Source organism: Morchella sextelata (genome assembly GCF_020137385.1).
Source record: "Morchella sextelata strain SCLS chromosome Unknown scls_9, whole genome shotgun sequence".
Classification (NCBI taxonomy): Eukaryota; Fungi; Ascomycota; class Pezizomycetes; order Pezizales; family Morchellaceae; genus Morchella; species Morchella sextelata.
Window position 1 is genome coordinate 376,659 of NW_025408624.1, and position 12,272 is coordinate 388,930.

At 46.0% G+C, this 12,272-nt stretch overlaps 4 protein-coding genes across 4 annotated transcripts; 3 read left to right on the plus strand and 1 right to left on the minus strand.

Annotated features, from left to right (window-relative positions):
* Positions 1 to 708: 708 nt before the first annotated feature.
* On the plus strand, positions 709 to 1,893 carry H6S33_012788 (uncharacterized protein; the record flags this gene model as incomplete). The annotated part of the gene is made up of 3 exons (XM_044844598.1): positions 709 to 898; positions 957 to 1,612; positions 1,672 to 1,893. 3 exons carry the CDS (start codon positions 709 to 711, stop codon positions 1,891 to 1,893), a joined length of 1,068 nt encoding a protein of 355 aa, XP_044694497.1.
* A 2,062-nt stretch (positions 1,894 to 3,955) lies between these two features.
* H6S33_012789 (uncharacterized protein) lies at positions 3,956 to 5,858 on the minus strand (the record flags this gene model as incomplete). Its single annotated transcript, XM_044844600.1, has 4 exons — positions 3,956 to 4,130; positions 4,196 to 4,356; positions 4,417 to 5,377; positions 5,440 to 5,858. 4 exons carry the CDS (start codon positions 5,856 to 5,858, stop codon positions 3,956 to 3,958), a joined length of 1,716 nt encoding a protein of 571 aa, XP_044694498.1.
* Positions 5,859 to 6,533: 675 nt separating this feature from the next.
* On the plus strand, positions 6,534 to 7,934 carry H6S33_012790 (uncharacterized protein; the record flags this gene model as incomplete). The annotated part of the gene is made up of 3 exons (XM_044844601.1): positions 6,534 to 6,894; positions 6,968 to 7,123; positions 7,189 to 7,934. The coding sequence occupies 3 exons, from the start codon at positions 6,534 to 6,536 to the stop codon at positions 7,932 to 7,934; spliced, it is 1,263 nt and encodes a 420-aa protein (XP_044694499.1).
* Positions 7,935 to 10,532: 2,598 nt separating this feature from the next.
* Positions 10,533 to 12,120, plus strand: H6S33_012791 (uncharacterized protein; the record flags this gene model as incomplete). The annotated part of the gene is made up of 4 exons (XM_044844602.1): positions 10,533 to 10,764; positions 10,825 to 11,086; positions 11,139 to 11,599; positions 11,657 to 12,120. 4 exons carry the CDS (start codon positions 10,533 to 10,535, stop codon positions 12,118 to 12,120), a joined length of 1,419 nt encoding a protein of 472 aa, XP_044694500.1.
* Positions 12,121 to 12,272: the final 152 nt, after the last annotated feature.

Genomic DNA, 12,272 nt, shown 5'->3' on the forward strand with positions numbered 1-12,272 from the left:
CCGAGTAAGTATCCTCTACTCTAGAGTAGCAGCGGCAAGCACGCAATAAAGGGGCGGGACTCTCGGACAATCCATGCAGGAGGAGAAAGAGTCTGAAGATGTACGTCGATGTGCATCTAGAGAGAGTACATGCATTCACGAGCTGTCACTCGATCTTCTGCGCGCCACGGCGGTGACGGTTCGCGCAGGGGGAAATTTGTTTGATGCAGGTACCGGCAGCGGAACGCAGCAAGGGCATCTGTGCACTCAACCTTTGCCACCACCCCTCTCTTCAACCTCCTCCTTCCTCCACCCACCCCCACCGCTCAACCGTCTAGATCCCTCCCCCCCACTCTGTCTCTACTCTTTGTCTTCCCCCTCCCCAATTAGTTGAACCCCCTATCTAATCCCCTATCACCACTACTCTCCTTCAAACCCTCCTTCTTATCCCCCATATCGATATATCTTGCCCCCCTCCCCCCCCTCGTTTCAATCCAACGTTCATCGTTGTCCGCTCATTCACTCATTTGCCCACACACTCACTCTCGTTCACTCCTTATTTATATTCACTCTTTACGATATAGGCAAAATTTACCACCACACCCACCCACACTCTTTTTTATCCCCACCCCCACAAATCAGTTCTCATAATTTCCCCACACAATCTCTAATTCCCCGCAACAAATATATAGTACCACCCTATTATAATTAATTTCAATTCAATCCACAATGCCTACCGCTGTCGACATGAATGCCAATACTAGACTCCATGTAGACGAGTTGATCCTAGACTACCTGTGCTGGTTCTGCATCGAATCAGTACTCTCTGAGCGCAAACTGCGCCAAGAGGGCAAGGTGGGAAAGAGAGAATGGACAGACGCGTCAAAGTCCGCAGAAATGGGTTTGAAATTAGTCAATTGTTTGTAAACTTCTCGCCGGTGACCTTTTAGATGTTCGTGAACTAATAGGTATCAAAGCATTTTACCAAATCTTTACCCGTGCGCACCCAAATAATACACTCCCCGATAGCATTAATTTGCGTCTGCGACTATGTCGCTTCACAACTCTCTTCCTGCGCCGTCTCGATGTAACCTCTCCTACATTCTCACCCAACGCGACACGGGGTGCAGCGCGCGCGCAAGCATGGCTTTCCCGCCGCCGTATCCCTCACGTCTTTGCCGGAATTGACTCCACCGCCGAGGCAGCTTTTGATGTGCCCAAGACCCCCTTCTCGGAAGAGAAGCTGCACAAGAATCAGGAAGAAATGCTGCGCCAAATGGGCTACTACACGCTCCCTGCGCCTGACCGTTCAATGTGGGGCCATGCTGCGCTAAAAGATGCACTCAAGGAGTTCATGATACTCAGTACCTGGACCTCGGCGAATTTCGCAGAGGTCAGCCGGCTATGGACGGAGAATGCGGCAAACTTCATGTTGCAGGCAGTATTGGAGGCATATAGGTGCCATGGAGCGAGCGACTTAGATGCGGTGAATGAGTGCTTTTCTTGGGGACGCACGGAAATTGATGCCACGACAGAGGACATCGAAGAGGTTGCTATCAACGAGATGTTTGCCGGGGAGGCCGGGGAAATCAGTGCAGAGTTCGATGGGGTCAAGAAGGAGATTCTCGTAGGCGTATGTTTACTCCTTCATATCTTCCATCACCGAGCAGTAAAGCTAACAATCACCTTTAGATTCTTCCACCTACTGGTTCTTCATTAGAAGCGCATTTCGACAAGCTGGCGGAACAGAACCCGTGGAGCAAGTTTGAGGAGACTACAGTGAGCGGATACCTCACTGCTATTCTTTCAAAGCAACCAAAGCCAGTTCTCAACCAGTTGGAGAACGGGAAGCTCTCTGGCTTCAACAACGTCGACATTGAAGAAGTCCTTGCCAATGCCGGTGTCTCATTATGATGCTAAGGGCATAAATATCTCTATGCTACTATTTAACGAACGGATGAAGCATGCATGAGCTTTCAAGTTTCCGGGGGAAAAGTTTTTAGTTTAGAGCTGCTTTTTATTTTTTTGTTTCTACATTTTCTTTTACTTTGATATTTTTGGGAGGGCGTTTTGGTACAGTACTTATTGCTAGCTAGCTGGCTGGGTCATATCTTCTTAATGTCTGGTTCGTTACCTTGCATGTTTTATGTTTAACTTCTAATTTTTTGTTGAAACTCCTTTCTTATATTTTTAAACCACTTATCTATGTTATTACGCTTGTCATGTCGAGTTGCCTGTCATCCCAGCATGTGTGTTTGTTTGTCTTATCTTCCTCAACCTGGTGTGAATGTATTATTAGTGGGATCTTTGGAAGATATCTGTGCTGTCTTGTTTCGGTTTATCTATGGGATGTGATACCTTTTAATCTTGCTTTGGTGGATTACTTTTAGTGCTTCAAATATAGCTTACTTAGAGGGTCTGTCCAGAAAATCATTATATTCCAGTTCAGTATGCTGTTCCCGCGAAGGCCATGTGCAGTTAGTAGGCGTGATCCCTATCTACAAATGCCCATCAAACAGGAACCATAACCCACCGATGAGGATAAGCTCGCATACAAGGCAAAGCCCATATGTTCTGTCACATACACCTGCACTGCATGTACCTAACTACCCCACATTAGCCGTATCCCCATCCCCCAGGCATCACAACTAACCAACTCCCGAACCTCCGACTTCCCGACACACCTACGTACTCTACATACCCAGCAGAATCATCATCATCAAATTAAAAGCTTGGCCATTTACCAAGATCCAGGACCCTAGTCGCACGCGAAAAAAAGCCTCTCGGGGGTCTAGATCTGCTCTTCGCAGGGAGGCGCCTCGTACGAATGCTCTACATATACATTTTTTGCTTAAATATCCGAGAGACATGAGCTACATATAGGGTAAGGGCCACCCAGGAGACAATCCGCCTCAATCGCCGGTCCGGCTGGGCAGGGTAGACCTGGCTAGTAACTTTATTGTAATTTGTTAGGGTTTATTAGTAGCTACATGGAGGTGGAGTAGAGTATAATGTGGGTTAGTAACTAACTCCCCTCTCCCCCTCCCCCTCCCCCTTGCTTATCCATTCGCTCGGTAGGTGTCGATAAGGCTTCGGGAGAATATGAAATTCCCCGAATAGATACCGAGGTAGTAACAGGGTAAAGGGGGGTTTGTGGTACTGTGATAGCGTGGGCGAATGTAGGAAAGATCGGGAAGGGAGAGTCGTGAGTCGTGACTGAGAACCTACGGCCGGCCGTTGACTCCGATGATGCGCGGATTGAGCTAGAGCTGGATCAAGTGCATGTACGTACCTGCATGTAGGTACAAAAGACAAACTAACTCGATCGATCGTGGGTGCCTGGCTAGGGAGTGTATGTAGGTGCTCTCGATAGATAGACTATATTGATCAGCAAGCTACTCTACCGTGTTGCTGGGGAGCCCTGGAATATCTAAATAGTGCAACCGGGGAAGTAAGGAGGATTCCGTGGAAAAATGTTTCTGTTTAAGGTAGATGCAATCTTCGAGTTCGACTGAGTTAGGAAAATCAATTCCAAGAGGATCTTGACAGGATGGAGTTCTTAATTGACGATGTCGATCGCGAGGGGATGCATGCCGCCTGTGCTTGCACGAAATATCACTCGAGCCTCTAACCCCTTTCGTAAAACGATATTTCTTTCCCTGGGGTGGTGTTAAATCGCTTCTTCGCTGGGTGGACCGTGGGTCTTGATCTTCTAATTGCATTTGTGGGCTTAAGGGCACGTAGCTTAGTGGGCAAACAAAAATTCATCTTTGCACAAAAGTAATCATGAAATGCCAAAGACAGTGAACACTTGCGGTTGATATATAACCAAGCTTTATTTTCGTATTCGCGATGTTTAATATACAACCGGTTCTGCAACAGAAACGCTCCCGGTGCTAGCTGTTCTCGGTGCCCCGAGAAAAAGATTGTATTAAAATGGTCGGTATCAGAATACCAAGATTCCCTCCAGTAAAAATCAGCCCTCAGGATATGCGCTCGTATCAATTGGCACAAACAACCCATCCTCCTCGGAGTATCTTTTAAAGTACTTTCCCGCAATCTCGCAGAGATCTGATGGAATCGTATCAGCTCTGGGCTTGATCTGCAAGATGTTTTCTTCGGCTACATAGCGTTCTGTTTCGTCTTGGACCCTGTTATACCATTAGATATTGGCCTAGAGAGGTATCCGAAAGAACATAAGAGTCATTTAACGAACAATGAATGATAAAATGGTTGATGTCTTCCACCTTGTAGATCATCTACCCTCATTTGTTCAATCCATGCCTCCCCACCGGGGGGCTCACATGTTGGTGTCCAGCCAAAGACTATAGCATGGTAACCGTACTGTTTGTGGGTGAACACGGTTCCCACAGTATACTGTAAAAATTCAGTAAGAATAGGTAAACTGTGATATAGGAAGGGGGATAGGTGATTGACCTTAATAGCCTTCTTCTCTTCCGACCTTCGCCTTGGAGGTTTTACGGCCGAATCAAGCTCCCGAAGATAAGTACACTTTCGACTTATTAATTCTCTGAGTGCCAGATTTGCCCCCGCCATCCGAAAGATATCCTCCTCCAGAAAACAGACATCCATATACACATCTTCAGACATAAACGTAAGCAGGTCACGAGAAATACCACCAACCCCGCGTTGTCGTCCTAATAGTATCGAGGCTATTAATGAAGCGTACATATCCGAGCGAGACAGTGCCGCCGAATGTCGGCGCCCTTCAACTGCTACGACATAATTGATTCCATGTCGTAGGCTCTGAAAAATATTCTGGCATGTGCGAATGATCATATCTTGTGTAGGCGATGGGCGGACATGATCTTCTATACTTTCGGCCAACCCCTGAAGGTCATCTTTTAATTTATTGAGATCACGTATTCTTTCATCTCCTTTACTACAAGATGGGTCAACGTAGATGTTTTCACCATTATCTTCCTTGACTATCGCCAGGACATGGAATGGATACCCGCACATGTGAGCGTCAAGTCCAATTCGTTTCGCCAAGCTGCAAAAGATGGCGGCATATGGTAGAGGAATGTACGCTCGAGTCGTACGTAACGATATGCCGATGTAGGCACTCTGGACTTTGCGATACTCCTCAGAAGTAGCCGCCCGAAAGCCTTCCTGCTTCATAAATTCACACAAGACTAGTACTTTCTCCTTGGTTGACAGCTGGCTCATACTTGGTGTTTGGGATATAAAACGGGCAGCTAGGTCATCGAGGATCTGAGCAGCCTCCTCTGGACTACTCTCGTCTGCCTCCATATTAAAAAGATCGAAATAACTGAGTCCTTCCTCAATTGAAACATCTTCACCGGCAACTATCCTCCGTAGAATTTGTACAGCCCGTCTTCTATGTAGAAACTGAAGCGCTGATGTTGCATACCATCTTTGAGAGATAAATGTAATTAGCTTATCATCCGGAGGAGACATATTAATTTGATTAGTTACCTTCGTGCAAGTACATCTTCTAAATCTTTCGAAGCCTTTGTTTGATCCAAAAGGTACTCCTTTGCATCGTAATCAAAGCTTCCAATCTCGTGGAACTTTGGAATGCGATGTGCGGACGAGGATGTGATTTCACCCAACAGCCTGGCCGTTTGACTGTTGACATGCCATTTCCATACAAACAACGACTTCCAATCCACTTCTAATGGCAACGGATTGTTGATTTTGGCTTTTATCTTGTGTTTCGGCTCCCAGTAGCCGAACTTGAGACATCTTTCTTTCCATTGTAATGGCGAGTTAATGATATTGTAGAGCTTCTTGCATACGCAAGAAGTATTGAAGATGTCATCGTCTGGTATGTATCTAATAACATCTATGAGAACTTCGTCGGGTATAGATAGTAGCGAAACTTCCGAAGTCATGGTGGAGGCAAGCTTTTGGCGTGATCTGGGAAGCGTAGAAGTGGCGGGCCTTGTTAGCTATTTGAGTGATGACGTTAATCATGCTAACTCAGGCGGTCGGTCCGAATCACAATCCGTGACCAAATCTAATATATAAACAACTTCTCGAGCTTTCAAAAACCATGAAACTCTCAGGATAAAATGAGATACTACTCAGAAGTACATACATGCACTCTCAAGACATATTTCAATTGATCAGAGATATAAGGGGTTATGTGGCTTTGAATTCATAAATTTAAGATGTGGGCAAATTCTGCCAAGACCCCGGCCCACACGAACAAGATGCTTTACTATCAATGCTAATACTTAATTTGGAAATTGAAGACTTCCAGGTACATACGTCTCAAGAATCATTTCGTAGGGTCGGGAGAATATGTGGTTATTGCTGCTGAATAATAAGCTTCTATGTGATCTGTGCCAGGATAACGTCAGCTGCGGACGCTTCCGGTTTAGCACAAGTCCCAGACCCTGCAGTGTAACATCGAGAAACGAAGCAACACCACATTACTAGCACTGAAGTCATTAACTACATTTAAATGTATCCACCAGTACAAATAATAGGACCCACTATCAACTCAAAAATTCTATTTACTCGTCGAAGGTGCTGGAACTATGGTTCGCAAAAGAACAGCTGAAATGGCCGTGTTTAAAGATGGATCAGAGGTAGCGTCAACACCACCGCCCATCGCTATTAACAATGGACGCTGCGACGAAGACGACAACGAAAACAACAAGAGACATGAAAATGACAGTTCCCATCGTCTACCTCCACCGCGAAAGAAAACTCGTGTTAGAAAAGGATCTCCAGTTGCCACTGCCGCGGCTCCACGAACAAGACGTGTCGCCCTGAAGGAGAAGGCTACCAACCCGAGCTCCAGTGACGGCTCCTTCCTACGCACAATCGATAAGGATGAGTCGTTTTATGGAAAGCAACCTACTCGCAAGCGCAAGAGAGCGAACTTGCCGACTAATGACAAGGCCAAACCCCTGGAGCCCAGTAAGGCTTGCTCTGTCTCTAAAAAAAAATAGACATTACTTGTCGCTGGGCTAATTCTAATATATTATTGCAGCTTCAACAAGATCCCCATTGCAGGAGATTTCCAATACTTCAAATTCTTTGCATCAAACGTTGAAAGAAAAGTTACCAACTAAGACATTCGATGAACTCATTTCACTTGCGGTTAAAGATGCGGCCCAGGACGCTGCCAATTTTATAACCAAAAATGGTACCTCACTCGTTGGGTCTTTCAATGAAATCACTACAGAGCCGAGCTAAATTTTTTTTTTCTAGATTGCTGGACTCCGGAGCTACTTGATTGCTTTCGTGCGTCAAAGCTTACATCACTTGAACTTTCGTCCCAAGCAGCGCCTTTTGGCGAGTTTAGTATCCGAGAACCTTTTAGTGAAATAGTAAAAAAGCTTTTTCAACAAGATCAATTCCCCAATCTCACAGTAATCTCATTTCGAAATACGCAGTTATTGAATGATGACGTGGCCTCCCTCCGTCTACTTTCTCATCTTGAGAGTTTAGACCTCACCGGAACTGGCGTGGGAACACAGTCACTCCACCACCTTGTGTGCCATCGACATACATTAAAGAGATTAAACCTATCCCACAATCCATTGGTTGACGATGATGCGCGCGTTGCTCTATCGGCATTTCCAAACCTTGCTGCCATTTACCTCCGGGGGACATCGATCACAATGCCTGGTCTGCGGCGTCTCGTACAGGGCGTCCTTCCACAGTCTTGCCGCTTGTTATCGGTTCCTGAGCAATGCATCAACTATCTCAACACGCGGCAGGAGAAATATATGGTTGATATTCCGGACGACTATGTGCAGGATCCCGCCAGAGTGGATGCATTGACGTTGCCAGCTCTGAAGAGAAATCTTGAGTTCCATGGAAAAACCAACAAGGATGTACATGTTACGGGTACCAAAGCGGAGCTAAATAACAGGTTGTTTGTCATTCTTTCCAATAGACATGCCGACTCGAAAATCATAGGGGTGATGGGGAGGGCGCCTGTGGCGACCTAAATATTTACGTTCGGGGGACTATCAGACTTAATAGGGAACCCAATCACTTCGATTGAGACATTTTTACATCAAGGGGATTTGCTGTTGTGGCGTTCGATCTTTTTATGCTTGTTTGATAGGGGTTATTTAAGGGCTCTCATTAGGAGTTTTGTATAGGATGGTTGGTATAAATTGATAGCTTTAATATGGTCTCTATTTGTGGATACCGGCGCTGGGAATAATCAGTAAAACTACACACAGTTCTTCTATACCTCGGATCCTAAATCGCTTTTAAGATAAGTAATTTTGCTTATTTTTAGCGCCATGTGTAGGAACTGTAGACGCCTACACTAGCACAGTTAAAGTTGAAGACAATGATTATCAGGAAATCAATCTGGTAATGGGTAGTGAGAGGGTCATATGAACGGATTAAAGTCCTTGAAAAATGCGGTGATGTTTGCGCGAGCATCTTTCGACCTCGTTGGGCTCCTATCAGGTGATGTAAACAGGCCATATCCTTGTAAAACACTCCGCAGATCACGCACGTTCAACTCCTTGTGCGTTGGGTACGGGTATGTCTCTTTATCCCATGTAGATAGAGCGCATGGCTGTACCATGATTCTGGTCAGTTTATTCCCGTAAATCTGCACATTGGGGGATCTAAGATCGTGCAGGACTTCAGGCCGGGGGTGGTTGTCGCTATTCGCCGAGCAGGCCTAGTCCTGGGATGCGGGGTTTCCATGTATCTATTGGTTCCTGCTTTATGTTTCCATGTACTGTGATGATTGCGCATGTGATGGTGGTGGGGAGCTTTATCTGCCTAGTAGATGCTCAACTGCACAACACTCGAAATTAGTTTATTGGAGTTTGAGAATTTTATGATGGTTAAGTGGCTTTAATTTTATTTTGCATTAGGTTTAGTCATACAAGACAAAAGATATGACAAGACCTGTCAGACTTCCATCAGCACCCACCCTTGCCCCTCAACTCCAGAGGAGCGAACGAGAGACAAGGGCCGAGATCATAGCCACCACTGCCGAAGCAGAGACAAAACGGCATCACTCTTGGGCACTGAGGAGATACCGTCATCCCCCAGGTTGGAGATTTCTGTGGCTCTGGTAAAGAGTTCAGAAGAGGCGGTTTACTATAGAAATGATCCTATGAAGTAAAATCGCATAGGGAGAGAAAGGGGGGTGTAGGGGAGAAGAGTAGTTTATAGTAAAATATAAGAATCGAAACCTAGGGTTTGCCCACAGAAAATCCCGACAAGGAGTCCAGGGTGCTCTCTCAGGACTCAGGATGTATGTAGGGTTAATAATGAATACGTCATTTTAATCTCGAGCAGTTGAGTTTTGATATCTGTTATCTACATACATATACATATTAGATACATACATGTATCAAAGGATTGATTCGTGTGAAGTCAGTGATGTTTTTCTCATTTCTATCGTGTATCGATGTATGTTGCCTGACATGCGGCTTCTGCATACAGTGCCTAATAGGCTGGGCAAGGTAGAGAATGCAACAAGACCGAAAAAACCCCTCTGGACTCTGTAGCCTTCTATACACATGTATTAGGGCCAAGAAGAGGCTACTGATATAAACTCTGTCGTATAATACCCCGCAGGAACACAGAAGGTGAGTAACCACTCAGCCTGAATCTGACGATAGCTACTCCACTGTCATTTTAGAGCCAACAGTCTCTTTATGAAGGCAAAAAGTATGGCAAAATAGATAGTAGAAGTAGAGGAAATGGGTAACAATGTTAACCTCTGCTGCTTCCTCAGAAGATTTGCGACCCTTCGGAATCCCAAGGTTGGGGCTAGACAACATTAGAGACTCAGAGGATCTCCAGTGTCAAAAAGCTTGGCATTGCTTGGTCCAACAGGCACAGCAATTGGCATCTCGTAATCCGCTTGTCTCCCCGAGGAGTAAGCGCCCGCAGTGACTCGTGAACACAGCCTTTATACACGCGCACAAATATCTCAGAAGTCCTCAAGCTTCTGAACTGCCTTCAAAGTTCTTGAAAATTTTCTGGACTCGAGTCTGAGCCTCTATGTCAACCCTCAAGCGGGCTTCGCTTCCGAAGTTTCCTCTAGGATCCGCATACACGTTTTCCAGGCCTCCTGCAAAGTCAGCCTAATTGGTTGGAACTTGCCACCGCACAAAATCTTACCCCGTTTCTTGGAACCGGTGTCGCACAAACGGTGCTGAATTGGGGGGTGCTGCAAGCCTTCATCTGCGAATCAAACCTCCGCTTGACTACTATAGGAAAACTGTCGCGTGCTCAGTTACCAGAGGGGGGAAGTGGGAGATAGAAAAACCCTCTCGCAAGGAAGACCTCGTGGTTTTTCCTCGCCTTGTTATTTTTACCTCGCCACGCTATTAGGGCGTTTTTCGCTAGAGTCTCACGATTGAATAAATTCAGACGTTTCCCCCCATTTCCGAGTGTTGTGTAGTCGATCTATTTACATTTACACTATATCATCACGAGTCATCCCAAGTGCCTGGAAACGAGCGAGACCTGAGACTTTGTCCGCTGCCGCAACCCCACCCACCTATCTTCGGTAAATCCTGCCCGAGACACCATCACCTGCCCAAACTTTAAGATTTGTCACCATGAAATTTGCCCACTCTTTTTCCCAGGTTCTCGACGAGGAGGACTTCCCGGCAGATTGGCAGGCTGCTGCTATTCGATACAAGCAGCTCAAGAAATGCATAAAGAAAGTCCAGCAAGAACTATGTGAACTGGGACTCACCGCAGAGATCTTGAGAAGCCTTGTTCAGCAGAATAGTGATCCCATCGATCCAGCAGCCAAGCATAGCCCTCTGTTTCAATATCTTTTTGACGGTAATGATCCGCTTGGAAGCTCTCCGGACTGAACCCCTGATACTGATCTCTGGGCGATAGGTACTGTCCAATGCTTCCAGCCGAAACTTGTCTTGACCATAGACGCCGTAAACGGGATACCATTAGATCTAAACCTATCGGAGGAGACCAGAAGGTCTTTGGAAAACATAGTTCAACAGAAGCTTGGGAACATAACGATTCTGGAGTTGGACGACGATGAAGAGTGCCAATCAGATTCTGACAGTGGGCCCGATAGTCCGGGACTTGAAACAAGTTTCCCAGGTTCCGGGTTGCCTGTCCCTCATCCATGTAAGAAGAGAAGGTATGCCGCACAGAATCCTCTTGGTTCATAACCTATAATCTAACATCCTTAGCGTCTCAAACATTGAGATTACTCTTTATTCGGACTCGGAGTTTTTTCATCTTTTGACCTCCGAGCTAGCGTCTCTGGAAGCACTCCAAAATCGAGCCGAGACAGAAATCAAATCGAAAGTGCTTGATATTGGTGGTGCCGTCACCGGGGTTGCAGCCCCCAAGTCCACAAACTCAAAGTCCGACTTATACCCATGGCGTGAAATTTTCCGGGTATACGTGGAGAGTGGTATATTTTTCTCAAACCTAGAATGTGAAAACCACGAGGAAAGAACGGTAGAGAAAGCACAAGAGCAACTCGCGTGGTTCAATAAGGAAATATTCAGGCTGGGGTTGCAAACCAAGTTCAAGAACCCCTACAGCTCGAACCTGCTGCGTCGTTTTATGGGTATAAACATGGATGTATTGAGGGTGATGCGGTTCCAAGCAATCAACAAAATCGCTATGACCAAGATTCTAAAGAGTATTCCCTCCACTGCTGTCTTCATCAGTCAGAGCTTCCCACTAAGTTAATAATTAGAATTCGACAAACGCACCGCCCTAGGAGCCCGTGAAACCTTCCCAGAATTTATCTCCTCCGACTCCTTCCTTGCGTCTCATCTGGCAAAAGCAATCTGCTACACCATGTCTTCTTCCCTCTTAAATCTCATCCCTCAACTCGATGACTACTTGTGCCCTATCTGCTCCTCAATCTCCGTTAAGCCCGTGCGGCTCTCCTGCTCCCACGTCTTTTGTGTCCGCTGTCTCGTCAAGCTCCAGCGTGCAAAGACCCGCCGCTGTCCAATGTGTCGGAGTGATGCAGTGCTAACAGCTGACTCGACAAACTTGGATGTGAGCTTGCTGGCCTTTCTGAAAGAGTACTTTCCGAAAGAGGCAAAGCTAAAGCAGCAAGAGAATGAGAAAGAGGTTGCCATGGAGCAATGGAAATCAGTTCATCATGATATGTTTGGAGGGTCATCGAGGGATTCGTGTGCAATCATGTAGTCGATCTTTGGGAGTCTGCATTTGGACCCCTTCTTTCATGTTTGGTCTAGGGGTATTTTAGCATGGCGTTTATTGGCGAATTCTCGCGGCGTTTTTCTTAATGTTTTTCTGTAATTTCATCCCTTGATCTTACCTTTCTCCTAGCTGTAAAT